Source organism: Ochotona princeps, chromosome 17 (genome assembly GCF_030435755.1).
Source record: "Ochotona princeps isolate mOchPri1 chromosome 17, mOchPri1.hap1, whole genome shotgun sequence".
Classification (NCBI taxonomy): Eukaryota; Metazoa; Chordata; class Mammalia; order Lagomorpha; family Ochotonidae; genus Ochotona; species Ochotona princeps.
The window spans coordinates 30,884,940-30,904,351 of NC_080848.1; the positions used below are offsets into that span (position 1 = coordinate 30,884,940).

Below are 19,412 nucleotides of genomic sequence, written 5' to 3' on the forward strand. Positions count from 1 at the left end.
GAAAGAGCTTCTAGAACTTTTATTCCAGACCATGGGAGCAGAGCTAGGATGAGAACCAGGACCTAACATTTCATTTGTCTTTACATGGGCCTGCTTATGAAGGGGGACTTCATTAAGTTCATGGGAAAATGCAATGGAAAGATAAATTTGGGAGAAAAAAAAATTCAAATTCACACAGTTTTTTCATAATATGCACTTCCTATTCACTTTGCTCCAAAGATTTATTTATTTGTATGAAAAGAGTTACAGAGAATGAGAGAGAGAGAAAAAAAGAGCAATCTTTTATCTATCTGTTGGTCATTCCCCAAATGGCCACAATGGCTGGGTCTGGGCAAAGTTCAAGTCAGGAGCCAGGAGTTTCATGTGATGTCCCACATGGGTGAAAGGACCCAAGTACTTTAGCTATCTTCTGCTGCTTTCTTAGGCAGATTAGCAGCGAGCTGATCAGAAGGGGAGCAGCCAGGACTTGAACTGGTACTCCCTATGGGTTACAGGTGCTGCTGGATGTGGCTTAACCACAGTTCCAGCCCCTCCATTCACGTTCTTAAACTGATTTGTTTATTTGAAACTGACAGAGAGGGTGAGACAGAGAAAGATCTTGCATTTACTGAATCAAATACCAGCCAGGGCTGGACCCAACTGAAGCCAGGAGCAAGGAACTCCATCCTGGTCTCCTATATGTGTGGTAGGGGTCCAAGTACTGGTATGTTAGTAGGAAGCTGTATTAAAAGCCATGTAGCTGGGACTCAAACCAGTGCTCCAATATGGGATGCCAGCATTGCAAGCGGTGGCCTAACCTTACGCACGACAAATCTGTTCCCTGCTTTCACCTTTGGAAGATCCCCTGTATGCATGGATTTCAAAATGGGGGAGGGGGCACAAAAAAGCTACTCTTGTTAAAATTTTCACTTGAAAGGTAGAGTTACAGAGATAGAGAGAGATGGACAGAGACAGAGAGACAGAGGTCTTCCATTTGCTGGTTCACTCCCCACAGGGTTGCAAGAGTCAGGGCTGAGCTGATCCGAAACAAGGACTTGTTCTAGATCTCCCCATGTGGGTGCAGGGACCCAAGCACTTGAACCAGCAGCCACTGCTTTCCCAGGCCATAAGCAGGGAGCTGGCCCAGAAGCAGAGCAGTCAGGACTCAAACTGGTGCTCATTTGGGATGTAGGTGCTGTAGGGAGAAGCTTAGCTTCCTATGCCATAGCACTTGCCCCAAAGGCTAATCTTTTAATTCCATTTTTCATAAATTAGCGAAGTACTGTTAAGTGTGTGTGTACATGCATGCACATGCATGCATGTCTATTCGGCCCCTATTCCTTATCTGTGTTCTGACTTCCTCTTCAAAGCATGTAGATTTGCACCTGGACCTTGCACCCTCTGCTTAAGCAGAGAGCATCAAAGGCCTTTGTCAAGATCCCTTCCTCTCTTACTCAGTAGCCCCAGTGCTGATTTCTTAAGTTCCTGATGCTCCGCATCCAACCTTTGCAAACAGATCCCAAGAGCCCTCTGTCCCAAGCTGTGGGCTGCTTCCTTCCCCCACGGAGCTGACCAGGCGGCAAGGACTTCTTGAATTCTCTAAGCATCCTTCAGGGATTAGGCACAGCCAGTAGGGATCCCTTGGGTGATAGGATTCAGCTATTGTATGTAGACCAAGGTGGGTCTCCTATCAGCGGGAGGCCCTGCGGAATGCTTTGAAGGCGTGGCCTCTTAATGTAACTTATATCCTGAATGTCTGTCCCATCTAGTGGGAGCCAATGGGGTGGTACCCACAAGATAAAAATGACCTTTACATTCAAGCGATAAGACAGGCAGATAAAGGGCCTAGAAAGAGGATGGTCCAGCCTGCACCCCTCAAGCCAGCCAGTAAGGGGGTGTTTCTTACATGAGCCCTAAGGCACAAGAGTATTTTTTACAACTGCCGTCATAAACCTCCTCCCCTAAGTTGGCTGCCCATGGAGGGGGCGGAGCTTCCCTAGGTGAGCCAAAGGCCAGCCCAGTCTCAGAAGCCCCATTAAGTTGTTAAGGCATTTAGTGTCCCAGACAGGGCCCAATGCAAGGGCAGTTCAAATCCCCACACAAATGGGAAAGGGGGATGAGGGAGACAAGGCATCCACCTTGGCCAGGGACAACAGCTGGGGATAAAGCAGTCAGTCAGCCAGCCAGTCAGGAGACCCTGCGCCTAGCCCATGGCGTCCCTGACAGCTCTCAGCATCTGTATGGATCAAAGCAAGACGGACAAGGTGCAGCTGCTCAAAGTCCTATTCTGAACTCGGGCAAGTGATTTAAGTATACAGTCCATTTCCAGCCCGGGAGCTGGCTGTGCAGGGGCAGGCAGCGATGCCCAGGGCTTGGCAAGTGCTCAGTCAGCATTCCCTATTCTGACTCTTCAAGTGTACTCACAACCCGGCCTCCGGGTACTGCTGTGCCTCTGCAGCGATGACAACAGCAGCATACACCCTGGCACTGCGTCCTAGAGTTTGATTCAAGTTGATCCAAAGCCTACGGTTAGATTTCAACGCGATTGGCCACAGAGCAGGGATGGGGGCAGGAGGCAGGATTCTCCCTGTCCGCAGCTCTCATGGAATGCCATGGAAGTTGAATCCACTGGGCTTGCAGAGGGAGGAGGCACAGCCACGGCGGGGGTGGGCGCGGGGAACAGACATAAAAAGGCTTGGTACAAGAGACCTGAATGTTGCCCTGACAGGCAGCTTCACATCTCTGTGCTGTTTCCCAGCAGAGCGTCCCCATTTCCTTCTCAGAAGAGGATGCAAGGGGGGTGATGACTGTATGGCATAGCTGAGACTGGTGAAGACCTGCCCTTCCCAAGGCATTGGCCAGGTGAGTCGGCTGCAGCCTGGGCACAGAGTACAGCAAACAAGGCCAGCACTGACCATGCAGCCAATACCAGGGCTCAGGTTAAGGCAAACCCAGCTTCTATCCCACACCAGCCTCCTTCTCGGGCCAATCAATACCAATACACACACCAGTCTCCAGCCAGTCCCCTTCCTGTGGTAGCCCTGCCCTCTGACCTTTCAGGGGCCTTTCTTGGGATTCAGCTGCAGAATGGAGGTAGAGGCCATCACTCGGGATCCGCTCAATGGCCTCAGAATGGGCTGTCATGGTGCCTATAACCAGGGACAGCTCCTGCTGGCGCAAGCTGGGATTGCAAAGGGGGCACATAAAGGCCTTCCAGGCCGAAGACAAACGGCTGCCTGCAGCCTGCTCTAGTAATGGCCAGGCCCCCAAGAAGAGCCAACAAAGGGTGCCCCTGTGACACACACTGGAGAGATGAAGGCTCCTCAGCCGGCAGCCAGGCTGGTTCAAAGACCCAACTTAATTGTCAATTAAGCATGCATAAGGGGGACAAAGCCATGACAACCCAGGGCTGCATGCTGGTGTGTGATTGTAAAGCCAGGAGGGGCCACCCGGCCAACAGCTGATTCTGCTGACAATGTGTTTGTGGAGCATCTTGTAACCAATCAGCTGCTGACAGAGACGCAGCGCTCCTCCTGCTACCCCTACTGGGCCGGACATTCCGGACCAGGGTCATGCCGTGGTCATTGTAGGCAAGCGGGCTACTAGGCACTGAGTGTGGCAGGAGGGAAGGGGCTCCAGGAGAGAGCCGAGGCTCTGCCTCTCCAGCAGAGACTTCTAGCAAAGAAACTCTGTTTCTTGACTGCGGCCAGCCCCTCTGGTTCAGGGACTGGCGTCTGCGGGAGTGGACAGGGGGTGGAGACTAGAGGATGGGGGCTGTGCCCATTCCTGCGTTCCAGCCCAGCCTGACACTGCTGGTGCCAGATGCTGCCTCCTCCTTGGTGATGCAGCCCCCTTTGCAGTCTGCTTCTCAGCTGCACCTGGGATTTCAGATGCTGTCCCTTGGCCATGGGCACTGTGAGTCTCTGCAGACTGAAGCCCATCCCTTGTGCCAGGCTCCATCTGCTGTCTATCTGGTCTTGTACATTATCCAAAAAGCCCACCCCAGAGCCAGGCAGCCTGGCACGGGCACACAAGGCTACAACCCCAGGCCATGACTGCTTCTGGCCACTCCCTATGATCCCTCATAGGAACCACACCCCAGGGTGTGACATTAAGAACACAGCTTTCTGGGGGCTAGTGCATAGGCTCAACTGGCTAATCCTCTACCTCCAAGCGCTGGCATCTCACATGGGCACCGGTTTGTGTCACAACTGCTCCACTTATGATCTAGCTCCTTGCTTACAGCCTAGGAGAGCAGTGGAGAATAACCCAGGTCCTTGGATCCCTGCACCTGCCTGGAGACCTAGAAGACTGAGCATTTGGATCAGCTCAGCTCTGGCCATTAGAGCCATTTGGAGAACTGACAACAGCAGTAACCATGATAATAATAATATGGCTTATTGGGAAAGGCACTATCTAGCCACTCATACATTCAATCCACACAGAGAGGTAGGTAGGAAGGCCTGCATTTATAGGAAGAAAACTCAGAGATTTTTGAAAACTTGGCACACTGGTTAGAGCTAATTTTCAAAACAAGACTACACCTCAAGAATCCAACCCCTGGGTGGAAGTAAGAACAACCTCTGAAAGCAGACTTCATCCCATAATTGCTACTGCAGATATACCACAGGGCTTTTCCCTCCATGGAAAGATCCACATGGCCTCCCAGCATAACCTTTGAGTCCCAGCTGATCCAGAGGGCTGCACAGTAGTCAGCTACCATCCCTCCAGGGACACATCTCAGCCTACCCACCACTATGCACTGCCAGTGCCTAGTAAGCACTCACTTCATGGTTATGCTGCAGGAAGGTGTGCAATGAGCATCAGCGAACACAAGCTCCAGACCTTGTTTTGCTAAAATTGCTCTGGGTAACTCTGGCAAGTCACCACCTCTTTCTGGGTCTGGGTTTCTCCAAAAGTTCCTGCCAGTGAGCCCTCCTATTCTGTGATTTGCAATAAATAAAGTGTTCACCTCCTGGTGGGTAGGGGGGATTAGTCACCAGGCTGCATTTGCCCATTCTGCCTGGTCTCTAGTACCTGCTCTCTGGCCCTCCAGCCAGAGTGTCCCCTTGCCAAGAAACCGAGCGCCTAAGCTGATGACCCTAAGATGACCTCTGCGCAACCCCAGCTTGTCAGAAAGCTGCTGGGCCTTTGTTTGGCTTGCAGGCTCCCTGACTTTGGTGTGGAGATCACAGGTCTCAGCACAATAGCCATTGTCTTTTCAATAATGCCCCTTGCCCCAGCCACGCCCCCTGCAGCTCCCAGATTCAGTCCCATAGATGCCTGGGCTGGCCAGGTCTCGAGAGCCTGGTGGTGCAGCCACATGCTGTTGGTACCACTGAGCTCCAAGCTTCCATCCATGGACTATCCAACTTTGTAATCAGGCCAGTATTTGCCCCAAGGGATTTTCTACCACTGTTCCCCTGGGTGTCTTAACTCTTCCTTTCCATGAGAGTGGGACCCAGAGCAACCTCCAGCCCAAAGCCCAGGCTCCATGCTAGACACCACCAAGCTCTCCGACACCCTTTAAGTGACCACACACAATATGAATGCATTAATACAGTTTGCTGGATGGGGGCTCTAAGCCCATCCCGGGGGCACTGGGCACCCCAACATATGTTAGCTTCCAGCTGTCACCCCTGTGCATCAAAAGGGCAAGTGGCAGGTGAGGGGAGAGCAGGCTGCAGAATTCTCAGTTAGGAACTGTGCTTAGCTGTCATCCTACAAAGCTCTTCTGCAGAGTTCTTCTGCTCTTCTGAGCATCTGGGCACCAAGTGAGCACCCCCAGTGAGCACACTGGCTCCAGGCAACCCCTAGGAGGCGACATGCTGAACCCCAGCCGTGCCCAACAGGATGCTCAAGGAAAGGGCTGTTGTCGCCACAGTGAGCATGGACGGCCCCACCCCGACCCATCCCTACCCCTTGGGCAGAGGTGTGCTGACCCAGCCAGTGCCTGACATGCAGCAGGGCCTGGGTCATTTCCAGCCAACACATCACTGCAAAGACAGCAGGTGACACGCCCTACCGAGATCCCAGCCATACAGGCTGCCTGCCGGTTGGCTGACCCTTCTTCAAAGGCCCCTGGAAGTGGACAGAGTGCAGGACTGGGAGATGGCTGGCAATAGAAGAAGGGAGACACCAGACGGATCCTCCTCCCAGCAGCCCCGTGATGGGTAACTCCACTGTAACTGCTCTGTCTCCTGCTTGTCCCCAGACTACCAGCAAGGCAGCCTACTCAGTGGATAACCCAATGGCCGGCCTGAGCTGCTGAGTCAGCCACCACCCAGTGGGGAGGAGAACAGGCCCAGAGGGCTCCTGGAGGCTGTGTCACTCGCACTGTGATGGTTGAGCAAGGAGTCAGAGGGAATCAGATCACAGCTGCAACCTGTTCCCACAAGAATATTCTAGCTCTGGGAGGAGACCAGTCCTAGGACCGGCCCAAAACACTGGAGCCACTGGAGAAGTCTCGCCCCAGAGGAGAAGCCGCGGCTGCTGCTTACCTGACAGCTTGTTGGGCGGAGAGGCACTGGGCTGGTGGTGGGGAGAGCCGTGGGCCAGCAGGGGGTTCAGGCTGTGCGACTGGTTGGAGCTGTAAGCGTCCATGGCCAGCTTTTGCCGGAAGGCCTCCTCCTTCCTGCGGTTTGCAAACCAGTTGTAGACGCGGACCTCCGTGACCAAGTTGGAGCCCAGGCCATGGGCCTTGGAGGGGGACACACCTCGTTGCAAACACTCCGCCCTGGAACGCAGAGCCAGGGAGAGGCTGAGTGAACACCGTTGTCCTGGCTTCTAGCAGGGTCCTAACTAGCGTTGGGGAGCAGAGAGCAAGTTTAACCCTAGGAAGCTGCAGGCTGTACAACCACCAGGTGAGGAGGGCCGGCTAGGGACCTGGACCCCGAACCTCGTAAGTTCTGTGGTCCTGGAAGTTGGCAGCCCAGGCTGCGGAGCTAGGCAGCCGAAAAGGAGCAGGTGAGACCCAGCTGGCTTCTCCTGCTCCTCTCCCCTCCCTCTACCTCTTACTCTGCCTTTCCTCTCATTCCTGTACCCTAAAGGTAGGGACTATCCACCAGCTTGGCAGCGTGTCTTGGAGAGGATTCCTGGTCTCAAGGACCTGGACACCGGAAAAAGGCACCAAGAAAAGCCAGTCGCTATTCATACCCAGAATCCCCTGCGAGCAGCCGGCTGGTTGGGCAGAAAGGCTGGCCACGCACAGCTGTCTTTCATTTAATCAGGATGGACGCAACCTGGCCCAGGTGTGTGAGATGTAGCCAGATTCCACTACGGGGTCCCACTTGGACAGGGGCCAGGACACAGCCTAAGGGCACTGGGCCCCATGCAGACAGATCCCTCTGGCTCTCCACTTCTTGGCTTGGCCTCGCCTCCCTGGCCACATGTGTCTACTGCCAAAGCCAACCTAGCCCCAAGCTGGAGAAAGGGCCCAAGCCGTGGTCAGAATACAGGGCAGATTTTGTCAAAAGCCAATACTGGAGGTGGGGAAGACAGGCCAGAAATCAAACCAACAGATTTCCAACAGTTTTGTTGGTTTTTGAATTACACCTAGTGGCTGATACACAAAAGAATCCTTGTAGGGGCTGGTGCTGTGACATCCCATATCAGAGTACCTGCTCTGCTGTAGCTGCTCTGTTTCTGACCCAGTTCCCTGCTAATGAACCTGAGGGAGCAGGAGAAGATGGCCTGAATGCTTGGGCCTTTGCAGTCATGTAAGAGACCAAGTTAGAACTGTGGGCTCTTGACCCTGGTCTGGCTCAGCCCTGGCTGGTGCTGGCATTTAGCAGATTGGATCAATAGATGAGAGATAAGATCTCTCTTGGCTCTCTCCTTCTTTCTCTGTCCCTCTGACTTTATGAGCTCCTGTGGGCAGGGGGGACTGAACTCATCTGACCAATTTTTGCTCTCTTGCTCTGTTTCCTTCTGGGGGTACACTTAGGAGAGTGAGCAGAGGCCAAAGCAGAGCCTACGGCTCCAGCAGATTTGTCCAGGCCCAAGTGGAGGTTGGACACCTGCATCTCACGTCACTGCATCATTGTTGACCTCCATCACAGCATCTTCCTGGCCCAGGGCATGGGGCTGAGCCCTTGGCTAACAGTCCCTGGTCCACTCAGCTAAACAGGGCTCTACTGTGCATGGCTTCCCAGAGACTGACCCAGCCATTTCTGCTGGGACCCCTTAGAGGACGTGGTCATTGGATGCCTCTTGGATATGCCCACTCAGACACCAGAGTGAGGCTCTGGGGGACACGCTTGGGCCACACTTAGCTGGAAAGTCAGTGCCTCAATGGCCCAGGCCTGAGAAGTGGCTGACGAGTCCGTGTGCTCAGCTGTCTGACGGTGGGCATCCCTCCCAAGTGTTACCTGTTGCACTCCTCCACTAAGGCCTCCCTCTCCTCCTTGCTGGGGTTCTTTTGCCGGTCGTAGGCCTGGTACAAGATTTGCTGGGATGCGGGCCCCCACTTGAAGCGGTTACGGCGCATCTTCTTATTGCTGGGCTCGGAGCAGGCGTCCTCGGACTGCCCGGGCCCCTGGCTCTGCTGACTGAACTCTGGAAAGAGAAACAGCAGCTGATCCTGACTGCTTTTGTCTGGCATATTTCCAGAACTCTGGACTGTCTGGTTGAATTCTGAAAAGAGAAAGGAGTAGAGTTGATAGGGTCTGTAGCCTTCGCTCAGCAGACAGACAGACAGACAAAGACATCTGGACTCCTGGCCCCTGAGCTTGGTCACCCGCTGTCATCCCTCGGGATGGTGGAGGGAAGGGTGACTGAAGACCGCTCCCCACCCCCTCAGTGGCTCCAGCAAAGCACCTCCCCTCTCCCCTCTCTTGTAAAGGGAGCTCCACCCTTTGGCGTTCAGAAAATTCTCATCTTTTCCTCCAGCTCGGTGGCTCTCTGACATGAAGCAAGTCTCTGGATGCTGAGCTCTTGTCTTTTGTTGTTACAGCGATGAGCTTCCCCAAGTCAGTGGAGGGGCAGAGGCCCAATTTGTGCTAGACACAACATCCACCCTTCCTCTCTCCCCATGCAGCTTTAATGGCAGGAAAACACGGAACCTGAAAGTCTTTGAATAAGATGCTGAACTAAATGGAGCCTTGTGGTGGAAAGAGAATGCACTCTTTAGATTTACAATCATTTAAAGGTTAGGGTGTGTGTGTGTGTGTATCCAAGGGTTCATTTATGAGACGAGACAGGGTAAAGTCTGACAGATCTTCACACCAATCTGAAAATGAACAAGTGCAGGAGACGACAAACACAGCACCTTCCCAGGAAAAGCACTGTCTACTTCCCAGAGCCCAGTCCTCTTAGAACCTTCAAAATGTTTTTGTGGGGCTCATACTGTGGTGCAGTGCTTTAAACTATCTCCTTCAGGGCCCAGTGCAGAAGCTTAGCAGCTAAGGTCCTTTCCTTGAACGTGCAAGGATCCCATATGGGTGTTGATTCTAATCCCGGCGGCCCCGCTTCCATCCAGCTTCCTGCTTGCGGCCTGGGAAAGCAGTTGAGGACGGCCCAAAGCCTTGGGACCCTGCACCTGTGTGGGAGACCCGGAGGAGGAGGCTCCTGGCTTCTGGCTTTGAATTGGCATAGCTTCAGCTGTTGTGGCTGCTTGGGGAGTGAATCACCGGACAGAAGATCTTCCTCTCTGTCTCTCCTCCTCTCTGTATAACTGACTTTGCAATAAAAAAAAATATTTAAAAGCAAAGCAAAACAAAATAAACAAACAAATTAAAAAAAAACTACCACCTTCAACACTGGCATCCCATATTGGCCAATTTGAATCTTGGCTGCTCTGCTTCTAATTCAGTTCCCTGCTAATGTGCCTGGGAAGGCCACAGAAGTGGCCCAAGTGCTCGGGCCCCTGTGACCCTGGTGGGAGACCTGGATGGAGTTCCTGGCTCTTGGCTTTGCCCTGATCCATATTTCACTATTGTGGCCTTTTGGTGAGTGATGAGAGATCCCTCTCTCTCTTTCCCTGTCTCTTGCCCCTCTGTCTTCATTGTTCTGCCTAGCAAATACATATTTAAATGTATGTATATATGTTCAGTTTTTGTTGAGGGAAAAGAAAAAAGACTGTACTGCCAAGGTGCTGTGTCACCTATGGGTGAGACCAGTTTTGCCAAAGAAGAGAGAGTCTGTCCTCTTGCTCACATCTACATGGGACAGGACTCAGGATGATTCGTTCCATTTTACAGATGAATAAACAGAGGTCAGACACTCTGCAGAGCAGGGATACATAACAAATCCATTTCCCAGCTCCTGACCTCCAGGTCCTGGACTTTGGTTCCTGGAATCATTCCCACGGGTCTGAGTGGTCCAAGGATTCCTGGAGCATGAGTCCGGGCATGTCAGAATTTCCCAAAGTCATCCTGCTTGGTCCTCTGGCCAACTGGATCTCCAACCCTCAAGGTTCAAAAGTCAGGCCAGTACCGAATGTTAAAATGCTCTCTACAACACCCACCCCAGTGGTCATCCAGTCTGTATTTTTCCTCCAGCTGGGAACTTCCTACTAAGGGTCCATTTGGTCCATTGCAAGGGAACAGTGATTTGCTAACCAGCATAAATGTAGGTGCTGGCCTGCAGTGAAGCAGCTTAGTTAAGTAGATGGGTGTGTGAGCTGTGGGGTCACTGAACTTGTCACTGGGGCCTTTGGTTTGGACCCTCACTCACTTTGGATGGCTCTCAGGTCCCCTTTAGAGACTAGGGCTAGTGTCTGTCAAATGTATCAGCAGGAAGTCACAGGCCCTGTGGGATAATGTGGGGCTGCAGCCATGTGGTTTAATCCGCCCACCTACCCTTCCTGGTCACTCAGCTTCCCCATTGGTGGAACAGGACTGGCTAAAAGCTTGCTAGAACATCTACACTCAACCAGCCCAGACTATTAAGATGACTCAAACGCTCATGCCATACTTTCCAGAGTTCTCACACCTCTTAGATTAGCTGGTCATCCCAGCTGCTCTCCATGCACAGTTACTTGAAGGACATCAAAGATGGTGCATGCTTACGGCAGGGTTTGGTACAGAAAATAAGACATGCTCTGTTCGTGGGTTCAAGTCCTGACTCTGGCTCCCAATTCCAACTTCTTGTACCCAGAAAGGCAACATGTCTTGGCTAATGTGCTTAGGTCCCTGCCAGCCATGTGGGAGACCTGGACGGTTTCTGGCTGCTGGCTTCAGCCAGGTACAGCCACAGCTGCTGTGGGCATTGGGAGAAGTGCTCCAGTAGACAAGAGCTCTCATAATCAGTCTCTCTCTCTCTCTCTCTCTCTCCCTCCTTCCCTCCTTCCCTCTCTCCTTCCCTCCTTCCCTCCCTCCCTCCCTCCCTCCTTTCCCTCTCAAATAAGTGAAGCTAAAGGAGAAGCAATGCCCTGCCCCCATAGGAGTTTGTTCTTTCGGTCTTCTCCTGGTGGCCTCTGTGTGACATCCGTGGGGTCACCAAGTGTTGACAGCCAGGGAGGGACCTGTGAGTCTCCCTTTAGAGGGAGCAAATGTTCCCATAGTTGCCGTGTATGTAGCCATTCTGTGGTGAAGCACCAGGCCACATTCCCCATGGGTTCCCCCCCCATGTGATTCCACACCCGCTCCACGTAAGAAGCATTGTTATCTCCATTTTACAGGTGAAGAGGCTGAGGTTCAGACGTGCCCCACTTCTCAGGGACTTGGGGCAGGGAGCCAGGTTGTGAATCCAGCCTGTAGGTAGGCACTGGGCTCCCAGCCACCAGCCTGATCATCCCTCCTTGCTCAAAACAAGACCTGAAACACAAAGCCCACCGAGCTCACTGAGGTGAAGGTAAGGCAGCTGATCCCTATGGCTCTACAGGTGGTGGACAGTGAGACATACTGCCACCTGGAGGAGGCGCTTGCTTTGGAGGAGGGCATGCGGAACCCAGCACTGGCCTCCCCTGGCACAGTGGATCTGTGTGCAGGTGCTCAGAAACACCCAAGTCCTAGAAACCCCAGGGGCTGGTCTCCAGCCTCTTGGAATTATTGGAGAATACAGACTCCCCATCCCTTCAGTCACCTCTGCCCTGATGAACTGAACAACAGGTGCACTGCCATGACATTTAATGCAGAGGGATGGCTTCAGCAGCCACACTATAGACTTGAAAACCAGCTTGGATGAGGAGATCCTATATATGTATTTGGGTAGATGAATATTACCACTTTTTATTTTTCAGAGTTTTAAGTTCATAATGTGTCACCTTTTTAAAGTTCTCCTTCTACTCACTGCATTTCATGTGTGCCCCTCATTTATTTATCTCACTTCCTCATTTCTATCCCATATTTATGTGTCTTACACTTATCCTTCAAGACTTGGTTCAAATATCACCTCCTCTGGGAAGCCCTCCTTGTGGTCTCCAGGCAGTTTAATGTCCTCTGCTGCCCCTGGAGTATGCATTTATAATAGCTATTAGAAAGTGGCTGTTGTAATTACTCAAATCTCAACTCCCTCATCTGACTGGGAGTCCCTGGAGAAAAGGTTGGTCTAAGCACAGCCTACTATGGTATTTGGCACAAACAGGTGCTTGTATATAGTACAGGAAGAAATATTCCTTCGATTTCATACCTCATGTGACTTTGAAACAATAACAACGAGCACAACACGTCTTGAAGAGATTGCCCTAAGTTTTCGTAAAATGTTCTTTCTCAAGCTTCTTGAGATACTTGCTGGGATTTTTTGATTATTTCTAGAAGGTTCCAGCCCTTTTTCTTTCCAGTGAACACAGAGAGGCTAGGGTTTGGCCAATCCCAGGGTTTCTCTGGCCTTCCCCAGCAGAGGCTCCTGAGACCTTTCTTGAGCCTGCCAGGAACTACAGAAAGTTGCTTCATGTCAGGAACACACATTCTTGCAGAGCCAGTCACTACAGTGGAGGGTCAGCCTCTTGTGGTCCTCACTCTGCTTCTTCCACTCTACCCCCCAGAGTGCCTCCCCCACCAGGAGCCACTGTCCATCGCAACCACCCACCATGGACACCTGTTTGCAACAACAACTGCAGAGCAGTGTGTGACAGTATACATCCTGTGCGAGTGACCAAAACCCAACTCCAGCAGGAGCGGTCACTAAAAGCCAGGCTACAGACAGCTTTCCAAGGGATAGGGCTGCACCCAGAGGGACCAAGGGTCATGTCGAAGGACTCCTTCCTAGAAGGAGGCTGCTCATACCTCCATGAGTCAAACACAATCCAAACCTCCCCAGGCTTCAAAACAAAAAGCTCGGTAATGTTGGGTGGAATAAATCTGGGAACTAAATGAAATCTCTGGGAGGGGGATGGGAAGAACAGGAGCTATTGGGACAGAGTTTGAAATGTAGATACTTTTACTGTGCCCTGTCTCAGCCGGAAAGAGTTCCTTCATTTGGATCACCGGCGGGGCGGGGCGGGGGGGTGGTGTTCCCAAACTCTACTGAGTTTGGCAAAATTGAATTAGCACCTTAAAGTGCTCCAAAACCCAGTCCCTGTCCCCAGCTTGCCAAATCAGGTCTGGTTCTGAGCCAATCCACCTACACTAGCACTCTCCATTAGCAGCCTGGAGGAGGGTGACAGTGGCTGCGAAATCAATGTCTCCTTTGACACGAGACTCTGACTTGGGGCCTTGGCTCAAGGCTCAAGAGGGGGTGTTTGGTCTCCATAGGGGAAAAGGTTCCCCTCTGTCACCTGAGTGGTTCCCAAGGGGAGGACGCTGGAGAGGGACCACAAAGTTCAAGGAAGAATGCAAACAAGGCTCTTCAAAGCAACCGGTCAGTGAAAATAAGCTAATTTGTAGCAACAGCCGGCTGCCTGCGAAGGCCAAATCCACCTGCCAGCTTCCTTCCAGGTGCCTGGTGCTAGCAAAGTCCTTGGAAACTGAGGCAGCCCACAGGGGTCGGCGCCAGGGCCAAGGTCACGGAGGTTGAAGCAGAGGCAGGATGGAAACACTTACGTCGGAGGATCTCCCGCTGCTTTCTGACGTACCAAGTGTACAGGGCGGCACGCTTCTGTGTCTTCATGGGGGTGCCCTTGTTGAGATGCTGGGAGAGATGGGACTGGTTCAGGCCAGTGACGTCCACCACCTCCCTCTGTGGGATGTTGTGCTGCTGCATGTAGCCCTTGATCATCTTGGCCGCTCTCCAAGGGTCCTCGCTGGACAGAGAAGCACAGGGTTAGGGTGCTAGTGTACGCGCCTTGGGGCACAACGCGCATGCCTGCTTAATACTCCACTCGTCCAAGCTGCAACCTTGGGGCAGGTGCGTGACCAAAACAGCCCACACAGTGCTGAAGACCCAGTGCTAGCCACCCCAGCCCTTTCTTCTGGGATCACCAGAGGAAGAGGATAGCTTCCCCCTCTTTAAGAATAACAAAATATGAACAACTCTTGCTTATTTTGTTTCTGTCTCTCTCCTCTCTCGGCAGAGAGAACAGCTCTTAATTTATTTTGCTTTCCTTCACATTCCTGGAATGAGACTTAAAAGGCCAGAGACTCACGGGCCGGTGCTGTGCCGGTGACATTAGCTTGGGGCTGGGCTGACTGATTCTGCACCCACAGGGGCTGCTATCAGTTTCCAAACCCACATGGTTTCAGCCTCAACCTCCCCCACACGATTTTCCTTTTGAGTGGGTGTCTGGGTCTCTTATCAGCCCAGGATGAAGCATACATGTTCCCCTCCTGAGAACCAACGCGGGTTTCTCGGACAAGCAGCGTTCAGAAGTTCAGAAAAGTTTTCAGAAATAACCAGGCTGCTCCTCCCTGGGGCAGCAAAATCACGCCACTCAGCCAGGGCAGGTGAAAACACTTCCTACAGCCCCACCCCCTGAATAAAACCTAATAGGGAGCAGGAATTCCAGTTCTAGAGTAAGAGGCTAGCCACCTCAAATGCCTCATTTTCTTGTGTTCTTACAGCTCTCCCCTGGCAAGGTAAGAGAACCTAGGAGGAAACGTTTCTCACACTTTCTGAACCTGGAGTTAAGAATAGGTTCTGGCTTTCATTCCTCATAAACACAGGTATGCCAAAAAGTCCTGTATTGCTGCCACTGAGTTTTGCTCATTTAAAATGTTTCCATCATAGCCAGTCTCTTTCCTTGCAAATTGAAAAGGTAGCTTCAATGTGACCCAAGAAATTAAGAAATGAATGCAGAATACAGAAATACTAGACAAGCAAAATAGTCATTCACATATGCTATTTTTTACTAACTTATTTATTCATATTAACTTACAAAAACACAATATCACTTTACCAAGTGTGTCAGAATATGGAAATTAGTGTCCAATGAAACAATAAAAAAAACACAGTTGTCAGAGCAAAGTCTGGATTATAGTACTGTAATGTTATAGCCAATTTATTTCTAAATGGTGCCTTTAATATGTCAAATAAAACTATTTTTGTTTCATGAATAAAGTTTAGGAACCAAACCAATATTCGGTAAGCATGCGAATACTTCTAATTATTTTAGCAAGTCCTTGATACACAGACTTTGAAAGAACAATGTCTGAGACAAATGTAAACTTCTCCGTGTAATTACACAGAATCCAATTAGAAAATTTCTCAAGGACTTACGAAGAAATATAAGATAACGAAGCAATAAGAAAAAGAGAAAATACGTCGCCATTTCTAACCTGAATTCACCTGGAGTCCAAGAAAAATGACGCCACAAGTATTTTAGACAAATTTGTGTAAATCTTTCAAAAGCTCATTTCTGGCGAATATTCTTATGCCACATGGAGACTTTTTTCTTAGCGTGGAAAAACACTTTCAACAGAACGAACGACAGCTTCAAAAGTTAGAAAACAGCGTTTGGCGTTTAAAGCTCTCACGGCAACGCGTGAGCAGATCTTTTGTTCTAATGCGTTTACCTGTGTGTGCTCAGTGTGTCTAAGAAACCTAGCGAAATAGCGCAACGTTTTAAGTGTGAGGGGGCCGATGAAAAGGGTGAATGTACTCCACAATTAAGACTTCAAAGAAAAAACAAAACAAAAAAAGGCCAGGGAAACCTTTCACAGGAAGACCAAACCTTAAAGCCCGAATAGAAAGGACCGGAGTTGGGGTAAGATGGCGCAGGTGTACTTTCAGGCTTTCTCGCCCCTATATTCATCTGCGCTCCCAGGGCAGGGCTGGGAGAGCCGGCAAAAGGTTTTACTGGGAAAATTCCACTCACGGTCAGGGGACCCCAACCCGCGTAAATAACGCGGGCCTGGGACGCGCGCGGGACCTTTGTGCCCGAGCGCAGGTGTTGGGTGCCGGAGCCTGCGCGCCCGCGGGGGAACAATGCCCTCGCCGCCCACCGGCCCCGACGCCCGGCTGCAGCCCCACCGGGTCTAGGAGGTCGCGCTGGTGGCGTTTCCGAACGCCCCCCCTACGAGCGGGCACGCGCAAGCTCCGGCCCGGGCAGGGAGTCCCCAGCCCGCCTTCCTCGCCCTTTGCCCTTCCAGTACAGAGTGTCCAGACGCTCCAAAAAGTGACTTTGCTTTCCGCCTGGAGAGTGGGGCGGGAGGGAAGGGTGGAGAGAAAAAGAAAAAGAAAGGCTCGGGGCCCGCTGTGCAGCGACCCCGGAACCGCTGGCAATTTTTTTTGAAAAATCACTTTAATAAAGCCCGACGTCCCCAGGGGTAGGTGAGGGACGGCGGCTCCGTGGACCGAGGAGGAAAACCCTCCGGGTTTGTCTCCACCCTCCCCGAGGGTCTCCAGCTCCCGGGGGGGGGGGGCGGGAGAGTGGGGCTCCCCGATCCGTTTTGGGGAGTGAAGAGGGCTACGGCCTCGGGAACCCCCGGCCGGGCCAGCCGGCGTCAGCAGCCCCAGGAGCTCCGCGACGGCCGCAGCTCTCCGGCAGCCCGGGTCGGGCGCCAGGGCGGCGCGGGGACCCGGCCCGGTGCGCCCCGCAGCGCGGAGCGTGTGCGCTGAGAGCAGCCCGGCGCCCGCGTCTAGAGTTCCTTTCCCCGCTAAGCCTCGTTTACAACTTCACCAATGAATAACCCGCCTCTCTTTTCAACCTAATCACGGTGCTTTGTGTATCTTTCTGTTGATGATTTATAGAAATAAATTAATAACACCCGACTCCACGTGCTGCGGTTTTGTTACATCTCAACTGCGGCCAGCCCGGCGCCAGGAGGATTGTGCTGAGGGGCTTCCCAGACCCTCCCAGAGCCGCGTTCAGAGCCGGCGGCTGCAGCCGAACGCGAGGGCCTCTTCCCGGTGGGTCTCCGGGCAGCCGGCCGGGCCAGGTGCACCTCCCGGCCGCCCAGGCACCCCAGGCTGCCATCAAGGGCTTCTCCCGGCCGGGGAGAAACTCTCCCTCTGCGCGGGGAAGCGGTGGGAGAACAACCCCATCTGTGAATTACAGAAAAACGCTTTATATGTATATATTTTCAAAAGCTCCAGAGGCGCTCCCGATGGCCCTGCTAAAAGGCGAGGCGCCGGGTCCCCGATACGCAAATTCAAATGCAAGGTCACCTCCCGCCCCAAAGCGCCGCCAGACAGCAGCCGAGGCCGCTCATTCTCCGGCACCGGCGGCTGGAGCTGCCTTGCTTCGGAATCGGAGGGACAAGTAAGGGAGCCCGAAGCAGGGTGGCCCTGAAAGCGACTAGCGATGTCGGAGAACCGCTTCGCTCCCTGGATAATCAGTAACCAGCTGTCAAAGCGGGGCGGCCGCGAGGACCTGCGGCAGGCGATCCGGGCCCGGCGTCGAGGGCCGGCCCACCTGGATCCCCCATTCCGGGAGAGCCGGGTGCGGCCTGGAACGCTCTCCTTTGCTCGTACCGAGACCGGATCCCTCTAGGAGCCGGAGTCTTAACCACACCTGCCCCAGGCAACCCCAGCTTGTTCAAGCGTTCTCGGCGTCGGAGCCACCCCCCCACACACCGCATCCCCGTGACCCGACATGCAAACATTCCCCCTTTGCAAATAAAAACCCTACTCGGGGGGGAAATTCGGGGGGCTTCCAAGGGTGCTGCAAACGGGAGCGCCCACCCGAGAGCTCGTCTCGCAGATCCCCGCCCCCGGTGTGGCCTGCCCCTCAGCGGAGAACTGCAGGTCGCTGCGCCCCAGGCCAGCCAGCGGTTTCCCCGACCTTGGGCAGCACCGGGGAAGTTGCGTGGGCCCGCGCGCCCGCTTCCCGAGAAAACTCAACTGATCTCACCACACCCGCTCGCGCCTTCGGCCGTGTGGGCAAAGCTCCCAGCAAAGAGCCCCGAAACCCCAGTGTCCCCGGGTGCCAGCCCCACAGGGAAGGCCCCTGGGCGCCGCACACTGGCCTGAACCGAGAGAGAAGGAAGGTGCAGGGCTCCCGGGCGGCCGGGGCTGCAGGAGGGACCCGGACGGATCCAGATGTTATGACGGAGGCGACGCGCCACGCGGGGGACTTCCGTGGGGAGCCTGGCGTGGTGGGCGCAGGGCCCGGGTGCCCGGGATCGGGCGCGTCCTCCCCACCTTGCCTCGCGCTTACCTGAGCATCCGATCCACCTCAGCCCTTTGCTCGGCTGCCTCCTCGGTATTGAGTGCCTGCAGCTCCTTGAGGATCGGAGGGGTGTCATAGTCGTCGCCGTCCTCGGAGCCCTCGTCCCCGGACAAGCGGCCCTTGGAGTGGCCGTTGGTGAGAGTGTGGAAGACCGGCTTAGTATCGGGCTCAGCCCCGCTCCCGGGGGACAGCGGCAGCGTCTCCAGCTTCACCCCGAAGTTCGGGGAAGGCAGCAACTCCTCCAAGGCCTGGACCAGCACCTCCTTGGTGACTCCGGAGCTCAGCAGGGCGCTCAGGAGTTCTTGCTGCAACGACGTCAGCTTGGACACCATTTTCCAAGGACGTGGAAAGAAGGGGGTACGGGGGTGGGCGGGTGCGCCAGAGGAGGGTGGAGGGGAGTCCCACGAGCGAACCCCGAATCCCACAACCCCTCCACCCTTCGGACCTCCAGACACTTGTTACTCCCCGGGGTCCCGGAGTCTCCTCCAAGAGGAGTCAGGAAACTTCTAACTTGCCATGATCGCCACCATTAGGCCATATAAGATATGCAAATGAGCGGGCGTGGCCTAGTTCTGGGTGCGATGCAAATGGTGGTGGGGTAGGGGGAAAACCGAGACAGAGGGAGAGCCCAAGGGGCAGACGTGCCGCGCGGGAGAGCCGGGCTGGTAGCCGGGCCGCCGGGCGCGCCGTACCCACGCCGGGGCCCAGGATCTGCTTTCCCCAGGCGAGGTGCGGCCGAGCTCGGGACTCGGCCAGCCAGTGGCTCGCAGCCCCTGCGCGGGGGCTTTTCTGATCCCGCCTGCGCTGCGGATTCTCCGCTTTTAGCCCAGAGAGAAGAAATCCGGGTCCAGGTGAGAGCTGGAAAGAGCTGGGATGCGCTTGTAAGAAGGGAAGGTGGCGAAGAGGAAACATCCTTCAGGGGTGGTGGAGAAGCCCACTCCTGGGGCAGTACCGGGTGCACCAGGCCGGGGAAAACTAAAGGTGGGGGGTGGGAGGGGGCGGTGTT

At 53.7% G+C, this 19,412-nt stretch overlaps 1 protein-coding gene across 4 annotated transcripts in view; it reads right to left on the reverse strand.

Moving 5' to 3' along the window:
- Positions 1–18,933, reverse strand: part of HNF1B (HNF1 homeobox B) — a 58,590-nt gene extending 39,657 nt beyond the window's left edge. For 2 of the 4 annotated variants that reach the window (XM_004590939.4, XM_004590938.3), the window contains exons 1-4: positions 18,395–18,923; positions 13,902–14,101; positions 8,349–8,535; positions 6,480–6,715 (exon numbers count right to left, since the gene is read on the reverse strand). In XM_004590939.4, the coding sequence (XP_004590996.1) occupies positions 6,480–6,715; positions 8,349–8,535; positions 13,902–14,101; positions 18,395–18,738 (967 nt within the window). In that variant the 5' untranslated portion in view covers positions 18,739–18,923. Of the gene's footprint in view, positions 1–6,479; positions 6,716–8,348; positions 8,614–13,901; positions 14,102–18,394 lie in introns of all 4 variants that reach the window. The other 2 variants (XM_004590937.3, XM_004590936.3) reach the window with 2 other exon arrangements.
- Positions 18,934–19,412: the final 479 nt, after the last annotated feature.